Source organism: Camelina sativa, chromosome 17 (genome assembly GCF_030686135.1).
Source record: "Camelina sativa cultivar CO46 ecotype springtype chromosome 17, ASM3068613v1".
In the NCBI taxonomy this organism is placed as follows: domain Eukaryota; kingdom Viridiplantae; phylum Streptophyta; class Magnoliopsida; order Brassicales; family Brassicaceae; genus Camelina; species Camelina sativa.
Window position 1 is genome coordinate 1,608,647 of NC_141896.1, and position 19,702 is coordinate 1,628,348.

General features: G+C 35.0%; 2 protein-coding genes across 3 annotated transcripts; one reads left to right on the plus strand and one right to left on the minus strand.

The window, feature by feature from the left end:
* Nucleotides 1–408: 408 nt before the first annotated feature.
* Nucleotides 409–3,132, minus strand: LOC104754597 (pentatricopeptide repeat-containing protein At4g18975, chloroplastic). The gene is made up of 9 exons (XM_010476818.3): nt 2,925–3,132; nt 2,674–2,710; nt 2,524–2,584; nt 2,251–2,352; nt 1,819–1,932; nt 1,506–1,649; nt 1,170–1,382; nt 841–1,033; nt 409–720 (listed from the first exon to the last, which is right to left on the minus strand). The coding sequence occupies exons 1-9, from the start codon at nt 3,064–3,066 to the stop codon at nt 590–592; spliced, it is 1,137 nt and encodes a 378-aa protein (XP_010475120.1). The 5' UTR covers nt 3,067–3,132; the 3' UTR covers nt 409–589.
* A 277-nt stretch (nt 3,133–3,409) lies between these two features.
* On the plus strand, nt 3,410–13,787 carry LOC104754598 (myosin-7). Of its 2 annotated transcripts, none has more exons than XM_087493782.1 (42): nt 3,410–3,658; nt 3,939–4,064; nt 4,137–4,280; nt 4,428–4,573; nt 4,669–4,825; nt 4,945–5,003; nt 5,097–5,256; nt 5,367–5,516; nt 5,585–5,721; nt 5,809–5,955; nt 6,044–6,145; nt 6,433–6,490; nt 6,565–6,666; nt 6,766–6,803; nt 6,887–7,013; nt 7,107–7,277; nt 7,354–7,485; nt 7,585–7,694; nt 7,823–7,883; nt 8,036–8,218; nt 8,292–8,497; nt 8,611–8,730; nt 8,867–8,965; nt 9,106–9,318; nt 9,442–9,594; nt 9,698–9,847; nt 9,953–10,051; nt 10,170–10,309; nt 10,429–10,543; nt 10,622–10,642; nt 10,748–10,825; nt 10,914–11,084; nt 11,257–11,406; nt 11,547–11,723; nt 11,825–12,304; nt 12,374–12,444; nt 12,532–12,631; nt 12,709–12,765; nt 12,849–12,905; nt 13,129–13,209; nt 13,293–13,369; nt 13,461–13,787. In XM_087493782.1, the coding sequence occupies exons 20-42, from the start codon at nt 8,077–8,079 to the stop codon at nt 13,573–13,575; spliced, it is 3,072 nt and encodes a 1,023-aa protein (XP_087349908.1). In that variant the 5' UTR covers nt 3,410–3,658; nt 3,939–4,064; nt 4,137–4,280; nt 4,428–4,573; nt 4,669–4,825; nt 4,945–5,003; nt 5,097–5,256; nt 5,367–5,516; nt 5,585–5,721; nt 5,809–5,955; nt 6,044–6,145; nt 6,433–6,490; nt 6,565–6,666; nt 6,766–6,803; nt 6,887–7,013; nt 7,107–7,277; nt 7,354–7,485; nt 7,585–7,694; nt 7,823–7,883; nt 8,036–8,076; the 3' UTR covers nt 13,576–13,787. The 2 variants fall into 2 exon arrangements, with proteins under 2 accessions (XP_087349908.1, XP_010475122.2); XM_010476820.3 differs by having other exon boundaries at nt 8,041–8,218.
* Nucleotides 13,788–19,702: the final 5,915 nt, after the last annotated feature.

The window sequence follows — 19,702 nt, forward strand, 5'->3', positions numbered from 1 at the left end:
AAAAGTTCATGGTTTAAATGACATTTTTCAAATTAAAGCTTTCATTAAAACGATGTCATTTTGTCAATAACGGAGTGATTAACGGCATAGTAACGTCTGTTAGTAGGTCAATTATCGGATTTAACGTCATGTCTTTTTTGACTTGGTCAACGAAACTTCATGTTTAAAAAAGCTAATCAACAAAACTTGATGTTTTAAATGGCCTACAACAAAGTTCATGGTTTAAATGGCCAAAATTTGAAAGTTCGTGGTTTTAATGACATTTTTCCCTAAATCTTTATGGCATTTTTCCCTATTATTTTAGATGTTATTGACTTAGACCGTTGGATGTGAACAAAACCTAATCTGAATGGTGGTTATGTTTAGTTAGTCTAGTTATGTCATATGTGACGTACATTCATTTTCCAATTTTTCGAAATAAACCAAACGTGATCTGGTTCGGTTACGGTATAACACAATTTTGCTTTTGCGTCCTTGACAAGCAAACCTAAAGCCCTATGTCTCTGTAATACTAGTCACGCACTCAAACCTTAAACTCTAAACATTACAGTCCATCAAGTAGAGAGATTTATATTTTAAATCCTACAACTTATGCTTCATCTTTGTCAGTGGCACCTTCTGAATCTTGGTTTGTATCCACATTTACTTTTAGCTCCTCCTGTAACTCAGCAGTTTCTGCATCTATTACGTCTTCTGTGGTTGCTTCAGTATTCCTAAGTTCTGAAATCACAAGTTAAACAGTTAAAAACTCATGCGGTCAGGCGAAAGAAGCACATGAGTTCAGTATCAATGGCTTTATAGATGGTTGAGGACATATATATGTGTAAAATGGTCATCTACCTGGTTTCTTTTTCTTCCTTGAAGATCTTGTTGATGTTCCATCAGATGCTGCACCGACAAGTACATTGCAGTACTTCGTCACTACCCTTTCTTTCTCATCTAGCATTCCCAAAAGCTCATAAGCATCTGCCACTGTCTGCACAATGTGTTTGTCCGGCGGCTTACGGTCATAACTCTCCAGATCCTTAAATAGCTTCATAACCCATATACAAAATAAACAAGGTTTGATGTCAGTACAAAATAACTTACTAGTTTAGTCTAAGTATCAAAGAGCAATATTTTCTATCTAATGTCCGGTCAGTGAAGAGACAAGGGGAAACATAATGAACCTTAACAAGTTCCTGTAACATGTTGTTCCGGAAATATATGCGCATCATTTGTAAGCATAATTGCCAAGGTACAGAGTGCAGATCATTCCCAATTTTCTTTCGCCAGATAACATGCGCCTCTTCTGCTCTGCGATCCTTATCTAAAGCCCGTATCAACTGTCCATACGTCCCCATCGTGTTCCCTTGTCCCTTACTTAGGATCCACTTTATCACCTACAATGATTAAACAGGGGAAATTAAATGAAAACCTCTAAAAGATTCTATTACTTTTTTAGTAACTATAAAATCAGTCGGTATGTTCTTGGGTATTTGATAGAACATTCGGGTGATAGATACCTGGACCATTCGATGCCATTGCTGTTCCTTTTCAAGAATAGCTATGACTCTTTTGAGGGAAGCAATGGGGAAATTGCGTTCCCAAGCAACCCAAGCATCCAAAGCTCCATAAACAACCTCTTTATTATCTTCCATATCAAGAAGCTGCATTCACATCGTAATAAAGGTTTGGACAGATGAGTCAACAGATAAGCAATAACAATAAGAGCAAAAAAAACAAGGTTTAAACAAGCATTTGGGAACTTCTCAGCATTGGCAAAGCCACTAGAAAGGCAAAAAGGAATAGCTCAATGTATTAAAAATTTCTGCTTACATTGTTTACAAGAAACTTTATTTTATCCTTCTTGGGTATGTTCTCCCCAAGTTGATGTTTTCTAGGGGTTCCAGCACTTTCCTTCTTTGATAATTTAGAAACATCTTGCTCATCCTACAACAAGATGAAAACTAAGCATCCCAAGAATCTTATTGGTGACAATAACGCAAGAGATATACATGATGGAAGCCAAAATTCTCAGGAATCGCTAACCAAAAGTAACTGGATTAGAGAAAGTAATTTGATCATCAGATATACTAGTTATGTTATATGACTATACGAAACTACTGAGAGAGCTACAAGCCACTGAATGAAAATCAAAACTTTTTGTTCAAGATGTAAAAGATCTGTTTGAAAGAGAAACTTAATTGAGCTCACACTAATACTAAGACAGCAAAACACAAAGCCAATCCTCAGTGTATTCTATTGTACCTCAGTTTCCACAATACGTCTAGGAGATACATGAGAATCAGCCACAAACTGATAACTCATTGATTGGACCCTTAAAAAGGCGGGTTTGTTTTTCTGGTTGACCTGAGAAATAGCATGTCTCACACAATGAGATGTATAACAAAAAGAATCTTAAATATTTTTTTTTTACTTCAATGATAATCAGTACCTGACATTCATTACACTGTTCAGATTCCTAAGCAATGTTTTTAGAAGTTTTATAAGACGAAAAACATATCACAAATGGAAACTTACCCTGAGAAGATACTGAAATGGACCAAGTAGCACGCCAGGATTACCAATGGTGTTGTGATTTCTGGAGAAGTATGGTAAAACATCAGAGTCAATAAACCGACACCTAAGATGCAGCTCTAAAAAATGGATTTTGCCAAATCGAGCTTTTACCTAATTAGATTGGAATGAGAAAACATTCTTCGGTCACCTACACAATAAGATTCAAAATTAAAAAAAGGATTCAACAACTTTAATAAGAACAGTCTACAGAAAGAAGAACTTGACTAGCTAAATGACAATTTTTTTACAGCAATCAGTTCCAACTTCGAACTAAGAGATTCCAATTCATTGACCAAAAACATCAATGTGCAATATACTTAAACAAAGTATACAAAAACGAATTTATAAGCAATACCACCAACCATAAATTTCTTCACATCCCCCTCCGGTAAAGAGATTACGTGCTGCAGCAATAGGAGACAACGTCGTCATTAGGTTTCCGGTTGCGCAACTAACAGCGCGTTTGAGAGACGTTCTAGGAATCAGAGAACTGAAACCCGCCATTGGAGGCAGCGGAGTGAGGTAAACGGAGGAGACGGGAGGCGTATAGTGGTTTCTTCTGTACAATTTAATTTGATCTTTGAATAAAATGATAGAAATCATAATAAGTCTAGCCCGTTTAGGCCCGCGGGCCTTGAGCCCGTTTAGGCTAGACTTAGGAAAATAATTGGCACATTAATTCTAGCCCATTAGGAAAACAATAGGCCCATTAATGACAAAGAAAGACGCTTCTACTCTGTTTCTATTTAGATCCGTTGAAGAAAACCGGATCGGTTTAACGAGGAGGGTAATTTCGGAATGAGAGAATTATGTTTTCATGATTCTTCTTCTCCGTTCGATTCCCAACGTCCGTGGGTGGGAGGGAAGACGAAAAGAAGAAATAAACACGGAGAGAGAGAATGAGACTTTTTTCCCAGATTATGTTCTGCTGATGAGACAACCTCTATGTTGGGAAAGAGGAATGTTCGTTTGTCAATTTCCTTATGGATCCATGTTGTTAATTGGGATTTCAAAATTTTATGTGTTTGATGTTTCTCCTCCCGTTGGGTTTTGCTGAGCCGAGATTGTTTTCTGATCAGATTCCATCGTGATTATGGTACGAGCTTTCTATTCTTTAAATCGCATTGCTGTTTCTTCAATAAAAATTACTCCTTTTTGGTTCCTCTCTCTCTCTCTCTGTTGTGTGATGTCGATTTTAATGTCGTTGATTTTAAATTTTGATTTAATAATAATGAAATTTTGAAGAGAGAAAGAAAAAAAAACGATATTTTTTTTTTTTGGAGAAAATTCATGGCTCTTTGTTGTTCTATTCGATTTTCATATTCTCGGAGTACCATGTTTCGATTTGTGTAGTTTATGATGTGGTTAATGCGCAGGCTGCTTCAGCCAAAGTAACTGTAGGGTCTCATGTCTGGGTGGAGGATTCAGATGATGCCTGGATTGATGGGGAAGTTGAAGAAGTTAACGCTGATGATATCACTGTTAACTGCTCGGGAAAGACGGTAAATATTAGTACTTATATAACTTGTTAGATAATGAGAAAAAGGCACATTTCTGATGCATTTGTTTCTTAGGTTGTGGCAAAGGTAAATGCTGTCTACCCCAAAGACCCCGAGTTTCCTGAACTTGGGGTAGACGACATGACAAAGCTTGCATATTTGCATGAACCAGGGGTTCTTCTCAACCTCAAGTGCCGATATAATGCTAATGAAATATATGTAAGCTCCACCCATCTATCTATACCACTTTTGAATTCAACCATTTTTTTGCTTTCAAGGAATTTTGTTGTTTACATTTACCATCACGTGATCTAAAGATGTCTACACAGTTTCTTGCAAGCTAATTTTTTATAATGATGAATCCAGACGTACACAGGAAATATATTGATAGCTGTGAATCCTTTTAAGAGATTGCCCCACCTTTATGGAAGTGATACAATGAAACAGTATAAGGGTACAGCATTTGGTGAGTTGAGTCCACATCCTTTTGCGGTTGCAGATTCTGCGTACAGGTAACTTCTTCTGTTGTGTTATTTAGCTTGTATTATGGATGGTTGCACTTTTAATTGTTTTTGGGCCTTACAATCACCAAAAATATAACATTTAGGAAAATGATCAACGAGGGAGTGAGTCAAGCTATCTTGGTGAGTGGGGAAAGCGGTGCTGGCAAGACAGAGAGCACAAAGATGCTCATGCGATATCTTGCCTATATGGGCGGAAGAGCTGAGAGTGAAGGACGATCCGTGGAGCAGCAAGTTTTAGAGGTAATGAATTTCCTAAAATACAAGGCTACATTCTTGCAAAAGATAGACTTAGTAGTGAGTTTCCTACATTCTTGCATATCTGGTCATACTTTCCTCTGACTGACTTCCCTGTTTTGCAGTCCAATCCAGTTTTAGAAGCGTTTGGCAATGCTAAAACCGTTAGAAACAATAATTCAAGGTGGACGAGAGGCGTCTCACGTTTGTTGATTTGTCCATTTTGTGTATATTCTTGAACCCATTTAAAGATACTTACACAAATTCCTTTTTGCAGTCGTTTTGGTAAATTTGTGGAGATTCAGTTCGATCATAGGGGAAGGATCTCGGGAGCTGCTATTAGGACATATTTGCTAGAGAGGTCGCGGGTTTGTCAAGTCTCTGACCCTGAAAGAAACTACCATTGCTTTTACATGCTTTGCGCTGCACCAGAACAAGTAAGCCCTGATCTCTTCTAAGGCGGTGTTAGCTAGAAATCCTATATGTCCCATTCTGGACCTTACATGAGATTCACGTTGACTAAACAGTGTTTTTCATGAGGTTTCAGGAAACTGAGAGGTACAAGTTAGGAAAACCAAACACATTTCGCTATCTAAATCAATCTAATTGTTATGCATTGGATGGGCTTGATGACTCCAAGGAATACATAGCTACAAGGAAAGCTATGGACGTTGTTGGGATCAATTCGGAAGATCAGGTACTTTATTTTAGTCACTTTACATGCCGAGTCATGCGAACAACTCTTCTTACATTCTACTACTGTAGGATGCAATCTTCCGAGTAGTGGCTGCAATCCTTCATCTAGGGAACATCGAGTTTGCAAAGGGTGAAGAATCAGAAGATGCAGAACCTAAGGACGAAAAATCCCGGTTCCATCTAAAAGTGACTGCAGAACTTTTCATGTAAAATGCTTCACTACTCTGTATTTTCTCAGATGAACTTTTTTATGGTCAGCCAGAATTAGAGCCTCGTCTTTCTCTTTGTTGCAGGTGTGATGAGAAAGCTCTAGAAGATTCCTTGTGCAAAAGGGTCATGGTGACTCGTGATGAAAGTATTACAAAGTCGCTCGATCCTGATAGTGCAGCTCTAGGAAGAGATGCACTAGCCAAGATTGTCTATTCTAAATTGTTCGATTGGTAGGTTTACTATAACTGAACTTTTCTTTAAGGATTTATTTTATTCTTGGGGTTTCTATGTAAGATATTTCAATTTTATTTCGTACAGGCTCGTGACCAAGATCAATAACTCCATCGGCCAAGATCCAAGTTCAAAACATATTATAGGTGTTCTGGATATTTATGGATTCGAGAGTTTCAAGACAAACAGGTGCTTAACCGGTATGCTTTTGTTTTCACTGACATGTTAAATCTCTGGAACTGATAATTGAACTCTTACATTGCTTCCTACATTTATGCTCTCTGGTTTAACTTCTTTTAACATTAAGCTGATGGTTTGTTGTACTTCAGTTGCTTAGATAAGAGCTTTCTTGTGATTTGGAACAATATAGTTATCTGGTTATTGACCGTTCCTTGCAGTTCTGTGGTTTGCCTGTTTGGTTATGATTCTTTTGTTAATTCCAACATAGTCTTCTCATTTTCACGAACAATTTGCAGTTTCGAACAGTTTTGTATAAATTTGACAAACGAGAAGCTGCAACAACATTTCAACCAGGTTGGAGATTTACACTAGATTGATCTGTTTCTCCGCTGACCAAATATTTATACAAACCTTCTTCTTCTCTACAGCATGTGTTCAAGATGGAGCAAGAAGAATATACTAAAGAAGAGATTGACTGGAGTTACATAGAGTTCATTGATAATCAGGATGTCCTTGATCTTATTGAAAAGGTTAGGAGAACACAATGTACAATGGTAGAACTTATGTTCATCATACCTAGTGTTAATATATTGGGTTTGAGTATCTGATGTGTGGTTTTCTCATTTCAGAAACCTGGTGGTATCATTGCCCTTCTAGACGAGGCTTGGTAATGTTAAAAGGTCATGTTTGTTCGTTGCTTCTCTCTTTTGTCTTCATAAAAAATGATTGGGATTCTGTTTGCTTCTACAGCATGTTTCCAAGATCAACACATGATACATTCTCTCAAAAGCTGTACCAGACTTTTAAAGACCACAAGCGTTTTGGGAAGCCAAAATTGGCTCAAACAGACTTTACAATTTGCCACTATGCTGGTGATGTTAGTGATCATCACAACCCGAACTGCTTGCTATAATGCTTGTCTTGATGTAAACTATCTTGGTACAATGACTGTATTCTTGTTTAATTCCAGGTCACTTATCAGACAGAATTGTTTTTGGACAAGAACAAAGATTATGTTGTTGGAGAACATCAAGCTCTCCTGAGCTCTTCAGACTGTACTTTTGTATCATCGTTGTTTCCACCATTGCCAGAGGAATCGTCCAAAACATCAAAGTTCTCATCAATAGGTTCTCAGTTTAAGGTCTGAACTACTGTTAAGTTAAACTTGATTCTGCTTATAATCTCTACTTTGGTTCTCACCACCTACTAAAATACAGCAACAACTGCAATCTTTGCTCGAGAGTTTGAGCACCACGGAGCCACACTACATACGATGTGTTAAACCAAATAACCTTCTTAAGCCAGAAATATTTGAGAACATTAATATTCTGCATCAACTTAGGTGTGGGGTAAGCTTTTAATGTTTCAGAGAACCTTTGAATTTTGCAACTTCATCAAATTATTAAGCTTTCTTATGATGTTGTGGAACTTCCTGTATCTGATCTCAGGGAGTCATGGAAGCCATTAGGATTAGTTGCGCCGGATATCCTACTAGAAAGCCTTTCAACGAGTTTTTGACCCGGTTCAGAATTTTATATCCAGAGTCTACAAAGAGCAGGTAGCTTAACCAATACTTAATTCCTGTAATTTGGCTTACATTTTATCATATTCTCGTGGTTTATTTTTATAAGAGACTTGGTATTAGCATCACTTAACAACTTTTTGGTTCTGGATTTATGTTAATAGCTATGATGAAATTGACGCTTGCAAAAAGCTACTAGCAAAAGTGGACCTCAAAGGTTTTCAGGTGCAGTTTCATAATCTTACCTCGCGCTATCTAGTGTGTAGCTTGTTTTGCAATTACTAAAACACAAGTAAAGGGCACTGGATTTATTCTACCTTTATGTGTCTGCTTATATATCATTCGATATGTAATCCTCACTAATAATTTTCTTGCAGCATAGATTGGGAAGACAAAGGTGTTTCTTAGGGCAGGTCAAATGGCAGAACTGGATGCTCACCGAGCTGAAGTTCTTGGTCATTCAGCACGGATTATACAGAGAAAATTCCTCACTTATCAATCTCGCAAGAAGTTTCTGTTGTTGCAGGCCGTTTCAACAGAAATTCAAGCCGTATGTAGAGGTAATACATGTTGTATACACTTGTTGAAAAAATGTTATCAGGCTTTCTTACTCCCTCCCCAAACTAAATTTAGGACAAGTGGCACGCGTTTGGTTTGAGACCATGCGAAGAGAAGCTGCTTCCCTGAGGATACAAAAGCAGGCACGGACTTATATTTGCCAGAATGCCTATAAAAGCATGTGCTCGTCTGCTTGTTTAGTTCAGACAGGGATGCGAGCAAAAGCTGCCCGTGTCGAACTTCAGTTTAGGAAGAAGAGAAGAGCGACAATCATTATTCAAGCAAGTTTCAGCTCACATATTGATGAAATTGTTTCTACTTTTGCCTATTTTATACCTATCACATACATCTACTTGTTTGAATATTGATGACATGCAACCTACTGGTTACACAGAGTCAAATCCGAAGATGTTTGTGTCATCAGCATTATGTGAGAACGAAGAAAGCAGCCATTACTACTCAGTGCAGCTGGAGAGTGAAAGTTGCACGCCGAGAATTGCGAAATCTAAAAATGGTAGTCTTAACTTCTTTTCTTATAAGGCCTTCTGTGGAGAATGTATAAATCTATTATCTCTAGTGTCAATTTTTTATTACCAATTCACTAGATAATATATAAGCAGAGATTTTCTTATAATTATTTACTTCTTCAGGCTGCTAAAGAAACAGGAGCACTTCAGGATGCTAAGACTAAGCTGGAAAATCAAGTGGAAGAACTCACTTCAAACTTGGAGCTTGAGAAACAGATGAGGGTACACATCGTTTCATCAATGATATTATGCTGGACACAGTACCTGACGCAAAATCTTTGATTTTTTGAAGAATTGTTCATTGTAAAACTGGATCATTTTGTTGGTTCTGTATGAGGAATCTGATCAGTGTACTGGTGCAGATGAAGATCGAGGAAGCCAAATCTCAAGAAATCGAAGCATTGCAGTCCGCTTTAACAGATATAAAACTTCAGCTCAAGGAAACTCAAGAAACCAAAAGTATGGAGATCTCAGACTTGCAGTCCGCTTTGCAAGACATGCAACTTGAGATTGAAGAACTCTCTAAGGGACTTGAGATGAGTAACGATCTTGCTGCTGAGAATGAACAGCTTAAGGTTAGTCATAAAACTCTGTCTGAGCCTTTTACTCCTTGGTTAGCAGTGTCTATGTTGAAAGATCATGTTTATGATTTTACGTGTATCTTCGTCGTTTTTTGTCTTATCATCTTTCCATAAAAGGAGTCGGTGAGTTCGTTGCATAATAAAGTTGATGAATCCGAGAGAAAATATGAAGAAATAAGTAAAGTAAGTGAAGAGTGGATAAAAGAAGAAGTTCCTGTAATTGATCAGTCCGGGATCATCAAACTTGAAGCTGAAAATCAACAGCTGAAGGTAGGATTTTTCTAGATACTGATTTTGATACACAATTTGAGGTTCATACTTTCGTTTTCTCCTCTTGATAATATATATCTGATCGAGCATAACGTATTCTTAGGCGTTGGTAAGTTCCTTGGAGGAGAAAATCGATGCATTAGACAGAAAACATGACGAAACAAGCTCAAATATCACAGAGCAGTTGAAGGAGAACGTCTCATCTGATTACGAGACCGTGAGCAATCTTGCAGCTGAGAATGAGCGGCTCAAGGTAATCTTTCTACAGATGTAGCACGACCAAAGAAAACCAAATGGATCAACTAAGTGTTTTCAGTTTATTAGTCCCATTGAACTGATGAATGGAACCACTTCTTAGGCACTTGTAGGTTCATTAGAGAAGAAAGTCAATGAAAGTGGGAACAATTCTACAAAGGAGAGAATGAAAGAGGATGCTTCAATTGATGATGATGAGAGGGTAAGAAAACTTGCTGATGAAAACAAAAACCTGAATTAGACCATAGATAAAGCATTTCTCTGTTAACTGTGTGGATTTTGTCTTCATCGCTAACTTGATTCTGATAATTTTTCATCAGGATCTGGTACGTTCCTTGGAAAAGAAAGTAGATGAAACAGAAAAGAAGTACGAGGAAGCAAGTAGACTTTGTGAAGAGAGGCTGAAACAAGTTTTAGACTCAGAGACCAAGCTAATTGAGTTGAAGACATCAATGCAAAGGTTTGACGTCCTTTCTTCTCCAGAATGTCAATCTTTTTATCTTTTCTCTGAAGTATATTTTGCACTCGCATTAGTTAGTACATATGGATTAGTTACTTGATTATTGTTCTCTTAATTAGGCTTGAGGAAAAGGTTTCTGACATGGAATCAGAAGAACAAATTCGCCGGCAGCAAGCGCTGGTTAATCCTGCTTCCCGGAAAATGTCTCCCCAGGTGTCATTTACAGGACCACCGGTAAATCTACAATTTCTCATACTTCCGTGTAAAATTTTTTGAAAAAAATATTTGACTTATTCCCCTTACGTCTTTCAGCCTGTGGAGAATGGACATAATGTAAGTGATGAACTAGATAAACTGATCTGTGATAGACTTACATCTTGCACATTCAATTCCTTATAAATAGAACTTCTTTGACGGATATTTTGTGCATTCTTACAGGAACCACATGCTCCTATACCGTCAAAAAAGTTTGGGACAGAATCTTTTAGACGATCTGAAATTGAAAGACAACCCCATGTATGTGCCTAACGAAAACATTAGCCTAATTAATAGTTTCATACTTCTTATTCACTGGTTAGTTGGTTGTCATATTTCTATGCTGCAGGAATTTGTTGATGTTCTTCTCAAATGTGTATCCAAAAACGTCGGTTTCAGTCATGGAAAGCCTGTTGCAGCTCTTACAATATATAAATGTCTTATACACTGGAAGATGTTTGAAGCAGAAAAAACAAGTATCTTTGATCGAATTGTTCCTATTTTTGGTTCTGCAATAGAGGTAACCTGAGAAGTTAGGAATTTTACTTGTTTTGTATTACTTACGGTCATTAGTCAGAGGCCATTGGATATGCGGCTTGACAAAGCATGCATATCCATGGTTCAGATAAGATGACCCAAAAAAAAAGTTGTATTAGATAGAACTTAACAAAATCATCCGCTTATTAATGCAGAATCAGGAGGACGACAATCATTTGGCTTATTGGCTAACAAACACATCAACACTCTTATTCTTGCTTCAAAGAAGCATAAGACAGAGCTCAACTGGCTCAAGTCCAACAAAACCTCCTCATCCAACTTCATTTTTTGGAAGGATGACACAGGTAACAAGGAAACGGAAACAAAATTCTTTTCTTGATGTCCGTGTAGCTTGACTTTTCAAGCTCTGAACTCTTATCATTATTCCCGAATCCTCCATATCGCTCAAAATTTATGTAACTTATTACAAATGTGACTGTTTTAGGGTTTTCGTTCAAGCTCTTCCCCGAATCTTGCAACCGATGTGGTGCAGCAAGTAGATGCTAGATATCCTGCTTTACTTTTCAAACAGCAGCTTACGGCCTATGTTGAAACAATGTATGGAATAATCCGAGAGAATGTTAAGAGAGAAGTAACTTCACTGCTTTCTTCCTGCATCCAGGTATACCTTTGGTCACCAGACCAATAAACTAATAGTTTGAGAATCTATTAGCTTCGAAGATAGGATTGTTTCATATAAATGACTCTCTTCTAATGATTCAGAGTCTGAAGGATTCATCATCTAAATCCTCTGTTGTGAATTCACCATCAAAGTCATCTGAAGAGCATTCACCGACTAAGCCATCTGAAGAGGATCTCCCTGCTAAGTCATCTGAAGATAATTCACCAAAGAAGTCATCTGAAAAGAATTCACCCACTAAGTCATCTGAGGAGAATTCGCCGAAGAAGTCATCTGAAGAGAATTCACCAAAGAAGTCATCTGAAGAGAATTCACCAAAGAAGTCATCTGAAGAAAATTCACCCACTAAGTCATCTGTAGAGAATTCACCAAAGAAGTTATCTGAAGAGAATTCACCAAAGATGTCAGTGGAAGATAAGTCACCAAAAAAGTTATCTGATGAGATATCACCATCTATAGAGGGGCAAGCAGTGAAGTCTTCTGTAGAGAATTCACCAGCAAGCTCTTGGCAAAACATTATTGGGTTTTTGAACTACAATCTCTTCACATGGAAGAAAAACTACGTAAGAATATTTATATATGTAAGCTTCACATTACTGCTTAATTTGCCTACTAAAAACGTTCTCTTTCAGGTTCCTCTGTTTCTCGTTCAGAAGATCTTCAGCCAAACTTTCCAATACATCAATGTTCAACTCTTCAACAGGTCATTGTTTCTATCCCTACATCACCTTTCACTTGGATAAACCATCAGTCGACGTATTAAACTAGATATATTATCTGAATCATGCAGTCTTCTCCTTGAACGAGAATACTGCACAGTCAACATGGGCAAAGAAGTGAAGGCAGGGTTAGATGAACTAGAGTCATGGTGCAGCCAAGCGACTGAAGAGGTATAAAGTTGCCTGAAAAAAGTTGTAGTAACCAAACATTTTTAGGACATGATTTCACTTGCTACTCTTGAATGCAGTTCGTAGGATCTTCTTGGGATGAACTGAAACACACAAGACAAGCCGTAGTGCTCCTGGTTTGTCTTCTTTTATTGACAGTGTACGAGTACTCTTCCTCTTCCTTTCTCGTTCCTAAATGTTTATGTGCTTTTTCTTTCAGGTTACAGAACTGAAGTCCACAATTACATACGACGATCTTACAACTAACCTTTGCTCGGTAAGTCTCTACTTCTCTGATGTCACAATACCATTAAAGAGTAGAAGAACAATTAGACATCACAAAGGACAGGTTTCAGAATCAAACATGTGCAAAGATATATATCAATTTAGATTGAGGAAGGCATGGAGGACTTTAGTTTAGAACCTAAATCCTTTGTAGCCTTCTTTTATCTCTAGAAGGCTTATAATTAACCTTCTTCCAATATGTCTTTGTTTGTCAGGTTCTTAGTACTGAGCAATTGTATAGAATATGTACTCTCTGCAAGGACAAAGACGACGGCGATCATAACCTATCACAAGAGGTAACATTGCTCTGAGCTCTGACAAACCAAAAAGAATAAAAGACACTCTATTAAAAGATTCTATTTCGGCTTTCACAACGCAGGTGATTTCCAACTTAAAACTTCAAATGACAAATGAAGATGAAGATAGACGTTCCTTCTTGCTAGACGACGATTCCAGGTACTGACTAAAATCATTTACAGAAATTATTCAGACATCTTGAGCTTATATACGCTCATAAGTAATTCCACCGTTTGTGTGAACACAACAGCATCCCTTTTGAAACCGATGAGATATCGAGCTGCATGCAAGAAAAGGACTTTGCGAATGCAAAAACAGCTTCTGAGCTCGCTGATAACCCCAACTTCCTCTTTCTCAAGGATTGAGAAACTGTTTATTCAGCCTTGGTAGTATAATATCGGTTTTGGCTTTGCGTTTGTAGAGATCTCCATAGCTTTCTTTTTGTACGCCTCCTATTCTTTTGATTTTTTCAGGCTCCTATTTACATGTGAGACAAGAAACCTTAAGAGCAATTTTTAACAGTGTAATACAAATTTTGATTTATATACGACGGCCCAGATCGGGATTCGGATTGCCACGTCACTCGGTTAACAAAAACCAAAACGGTTACGAACAAACCCGGTTGGTAACAAACCGGTTTGTCTTTGGTCAAAATATACGCATATACAACATGAGATTGATACATGAACATAGATATTTTCTTTCTTTTTGTTAGTTTTGTCAACTTCTTGGGTAAAACTTTAAAAGTATGATGATACTGGAGAATTTTAAATAAAGAAACCGTGACGATGGACAACCACGCATAAACCCTATTTAAAAACTTATAGACAACTGCAGAAGCAAATAAAAACAACGTATAATAATAATAATAATAATTAATAGCAATAATTGAGCCATATTAGTACTAGTATTAAAATAGGTTTGACATATAAATAAGGGGTGAAAAAAAGAAAGATGATAAAATTTGAGGCAAAATGCAATGTACATCTGCAAGAATCTTGGGAGACGGCTTAAATTTTACCCGTTTTTCTAAGCATTTAATTCCATGAGACAATTAAAGTTTTAACAAACACCTTCTCTTTGCTATAATTAGCTACTAACATCCATGTTGTATATATATAAATAGTATTATTAGTTGGTAGTAATTTAATATAATTCTGCTCATATCATAGTCATACCAATACAATATAGAGAAAAACTTCACTCTCGTATGCATATTCTAAGCCTTTGGGGTGGTACGTTGATTATTAAAAAATCAGTAGACCAGTAAATTACTTTGAAAATTTATTGAAAAATCGGGGGAAATTTATATTCTTTTCATAATGAGTATATAGAACATTTTCTCGTTGAACAAAAAAAATCATTCACTCCATAATCAATCGGCGCTACAGTTTATTTAGTGCAAAATAACATTCTCCTTCTTTCTCTAATACAACTCGTCGAGTTGACTAATTTTTAGCAGATCTCTATTATACACTTCTTTCGAATACGAATATAGGAAAAGATTCATAAAAAGGATATATATATACTAGTAATTCATATTTTGGAATTAATAAAGAAACTCGTGACTACATAAAATAACCCAAAAGGCAAAAGCCAATTACTAAGAAAAGTACTACTATATATTTGTGATTTATTTTGTTATCAATTATTTAATCACATTGATTTGTTAGCTACCACATGCCGCTTATTATGTGTGACACGATACATGACGCTTGAAAATCAAACCAAACTATTCCCCTTGATACATACATTACTAGTCCTTTTTTATATATCAGAACATTAATACTGTAAAATACAGATCATAAATATTGGTGAATTGATTCGGACTAAAAACTGTTCTGGAAAACCAATGTAAATAGGAATAAGTATCAGCAAATATGAATATGTAAAATATGTTTAAAACCAATTTAAATATTCCAACCAAAAAAAACAAAAAAAAAACAAAAGAGTATCAGAAAATGTGGACAAGAAAAATCATCAGAAACTATACAGATCGTATAGTTATAAGGGGGTTGACCAGTAAAAAATAGTTCACCAAAAAGGTCAAGAAGACACCTGAGGCTGATGATGGTATAAATTAAATCAGAAACAAAAAAAACATGTGAGATCACATGGATTTCCCATCTTTCACTATCTCAAACTTTTTTTAAGGGAACCATTTGACTCCAATCATTTATTGTATTTCCATACCCTTACAGTTATTACAGTTATGGAGTCAGTTGCATCTCTATCTTCTTCTTCTGCTTTTTTTTTCTTCTCTAATTATATTTTAGTATTCCATGTTGTGACACAATTTTTTCCCAAAAAAAAAATATATATCTCTCTTTCTGAAGATTATTTTATACATATAATCCATATTTTTTTTTGAGATTTCTATCATGTGTAATCATTGATGATGTCTTCAGTGATATAATTATGCCGGTTCTTTCGCACCTCCAAGAACCTATGATGTGCTTACGAAAATCTTCTCATAAATATTGTATTTTCTCTTAACGTCTTCTTTGTTAGAACTGTTGGAATAGTGTAATACATACCTAAGAATGTAAAAATGTACTTGCCCTAGACTGATCCGCTATGGTTGGGTTAAAGTTGGAGAGTTTTTTTGGCATGTTAAGTTTCTTAGAAGTCATACGGGAAATTAAATGGAAATGAGAGTTTGATCATATCCTTTAGATTTACTGCAAATCTCATCTCATTAATACTATATAGTTTGGTATTTAAATGAGTTTATGTGACAAGTAATACGAGTAGTAGCACCGAGTCACCGACCCCTAGTGTTGAGTATCAACATCGCATGTTTTGTTTTTTTTTCTTTCTAAATGGCTTCAATTACATTACTATGCGTTAGTCAAACACGCAGTAATCCACATAAAACAATTGGGAGAAAATAAATGTTCGTATATTTTTCAAGATATGCTATTCATCTATAAAAAATTTACAGGCAATAAAAAAAAGCAAAAAACAAATTAAATTGAGGCGGCATAAAATTAGGTAGGCTTTTATGCTAGACTTAAAATTGTAACATGGGATTTTGGGTCCCTAATATATATATTTTTTTAAATTGAAGTCACATGATTAAGACCGATCAATCTGGTTAATGTCAATAAAAATACAGTATGAGTTTATATAAAAATTACTTCCTCTGTTTCACAAAGAGTGTCATTCTGACATATTTTACACAAATTAAGAAAAGTTTGAATTATACATATTTACCCCTATTTAATAAGTAATTAATGATCTAAATTCAATGAAATAGCTTTGGCTTAGGGGTAAAAAAGAAAATTTAGCATTAAAACACTTATTGGAAATGTAAAATGACATTCTTTGTGGAACAAAAATTTTTCTCCAGAATGACAACAACAACAAAAAAAAAGTATTTCGGAAATTCCATTTTACTAGTTTAGCAATAATTTGTCCCTTTTTCTAGTAATATATGATAAATTATGTTTTTTTTTTGCTTTGCGAGATTCTCTGGCAATAATTACACTTATTGGACGAAAAGAGTTGGTATTCAGTAAACTAAAATATAAATATTATTCTTTTTATCATACCAAATAATTTTTCAGATGTTAGAAATGATTGGCATTACATATATACCCACCAAAAGATTTGACCAAAATTTGGCTGATAATGTCGCATATTTGATGATTATGTTATATGTCAGTTTATTTTTTATTGAGTCCACTTATGGTCTTCATTTATGGGAAGCAAATATGGGTTGGTTTTGCTAATGGTCAAATGAGAGATCACAAAGTCAAATGATTATTTTTTTTTAAAAGACAAATTTTTGATTAATTAGCACAAAAAGAGTTTAGTATTCCATTCCCCATGTTTCCATGTGATAATATACACAAACTATGCATTCCCATTTGTATTCGCCATAGATATTATTTCTCTTCAATATTATTTTTGTTTTGAGAAAATACAAGCAAAATCCAATATTCTCTCCCTCAAGAAGATTTTTTTGTCCGCTTATTTGGAACTGGAAAATTTAGTTAATGAATTTTAAATTTTTATAATCCAATAAATTTCCAATCACAATGAAAATAACAACTTTGTCTTGGATAAAAATTTTACTTTCTATTAATTAATTACTAATTAGATACGGATGTTTAGAAAGAAAAAAAAACTACAGAAATAGAAAGAAAAAAAAACTACAGAAATAAAAAGAAAAAGAAAGAATATATAACTGGATACTAAAATAAAAACTAGTTAAAAAGAAATATTGGTATGCATGTAGTATGTATGCATGTAGTAAGATATTGGAATGCATGTAGTATCAACGTATATATACTATCCATACATAGTAACATAAATGGGCGAATAGCACGTATGATGTATGCACGTAAATCAAAACAGTGCACCGAACATTATAATTAATTTAAACCAACATACCGTAAGAATACTTAAATATGTGTAATCGGTGCATTAATGTTAACTCTCGAGGTTTCTAGGAAATGAGACCACACCACTACCCAAGTCTTGGAATATGGTAAATGTAATCAATTCCCAAAGCCTTTTTAGTTTTCACTTCTCACTTTGTGATCTCTCAATCAACGAGAATGGAACACGCCTTCAATTTCGATTCTCTATATCTATGCATCAAATTAACCAAAAGATAGTGTGTATTCCAAGAAATGTTCAGCAACTACCATTATCCACAATTCCACATGTGAACTTATTTAACTTGATGAAAATTACATGATGAGTACATCTGTACATATAAATAATGATTTGACTAGATATTATGAGTAGTAAGAAATTTTAAACTCATCAAAGTTATTCTACCATTCATTTTAGGGACTACAAATCATAAAACATGACATTCTAACATGTGGATTATATACGATTACATGTATTCGTACGTTAGATTTCATGAATCAGTCTAACATGTAGATTAAATACGATTATACATAGTATTACGAGATTATTACAACTTACAAGGGTATATATGCGATTTTTTGGGTTAAGTACTTAAATAATAAAATGTAGTTTTCAATATGTTGAGTAACGATTTTGTTTCCTTTTACGGTTTTGAATTACGATATTATATTTTGGTAAACGAGTTATGATATATTCTACATAAATGGTCGGTGAAACTAAAGGGTAAGAACTTCCGAATATTCTCGAGAACTTCTATTCAAATTAGTATCATATTATCCGATTATGTATGGAAATTAAAGTTAAATACACAAAATTCTCTGCCAACGCAAGCGCATGTTGGTTCTCCTCTAGATTGGTGCATTTTGTTCTACACTTTTTTTCCGCTCATAAGTGCATATTCTTTTTCTTTAATGAAGATTGAGCAAATGGGAGTTTGAGCAATCACATCGTGTTTTTAGTTACTAAAACTATTGTATTTCGATGTAAAAGTTGTTAATTATTTATCCGTTTCTATATCAATTCAATATGTTCGAAGTTCGAACGTTCATGTATGTTGCTTATTCCAATAAGTTTGTACATGTAATTTGGAAATATGCAACATCCCAATGAATGTCTTAACAACCAAACTATATACTATAAATATATATATATAGGTTCATTGGATCTTGATAACAGTTTATCACCACTCTCAGAAGAAAAATACAAATATTTATAAGTATAAATCTATTTAAAACTTAAGATTCTTTTCGCATGTATGTTGCTATGAAGGTCTTAAGAAACGGGTGTAACTGCTTGTATTATTCATTTTATAATATTCAAATTATATACATCTATATAGAAAGTACAATATATTTCCCTTTGGCAGTTTGGATTAAACTGTTCAATCATCTGATCACTCGGTCATATTTAAGTCCTAATCCTCCTAACTAACTATATATCATTAAGGTGGAAAATTATTATGACAACATGAAAATTTCGAATAACGATACTTAAATTCGAGTGGGAAGAATTATGAAACTCAAGTTGTTAGTACGTGGCTCTCTAGACGTAAGTCATCGTGTCATCGATCATGTGAGTTAGTAGACGAAAACACACTTAATGAAACGCTCTTTAGTTTTGTTGTTCTTCAAAATAGAATTACGTACGTACGTATCGAGTAAATATTTATTTATTTTTTATTTTTTTGTCAAACTAAATATTTAGTAATTAATTCTAAGAAAAGTTGTTACTATTCTTACTGTATCTCTTAAAAATAATTATTTCTTTTTCTCATGGATACAAGATATCTTGATGTGGCGATATCTGTTGACCCATACGTCAAGCAAAACCCCACAAATCATTAATACTTTTATTTATTTATTATACGTACAAATGTATATGTTCAGGGTGGGATTACATTTCAATTTCCTTTTATTTATGAAAATAGTTAATTCGTCTGTGGATTGGGGAAGTCTGTGGGATGTGTAGCCACACCTGATGGAGGTTTAACCACGTTGCCTCAAATTCGACAACCATATATACTTTCCAATTAAAATTATTTAATCGTCATAGAAAATAATACTAGTAACTATAATTAGCCTCCTATTACCTCATTTAATATACTGT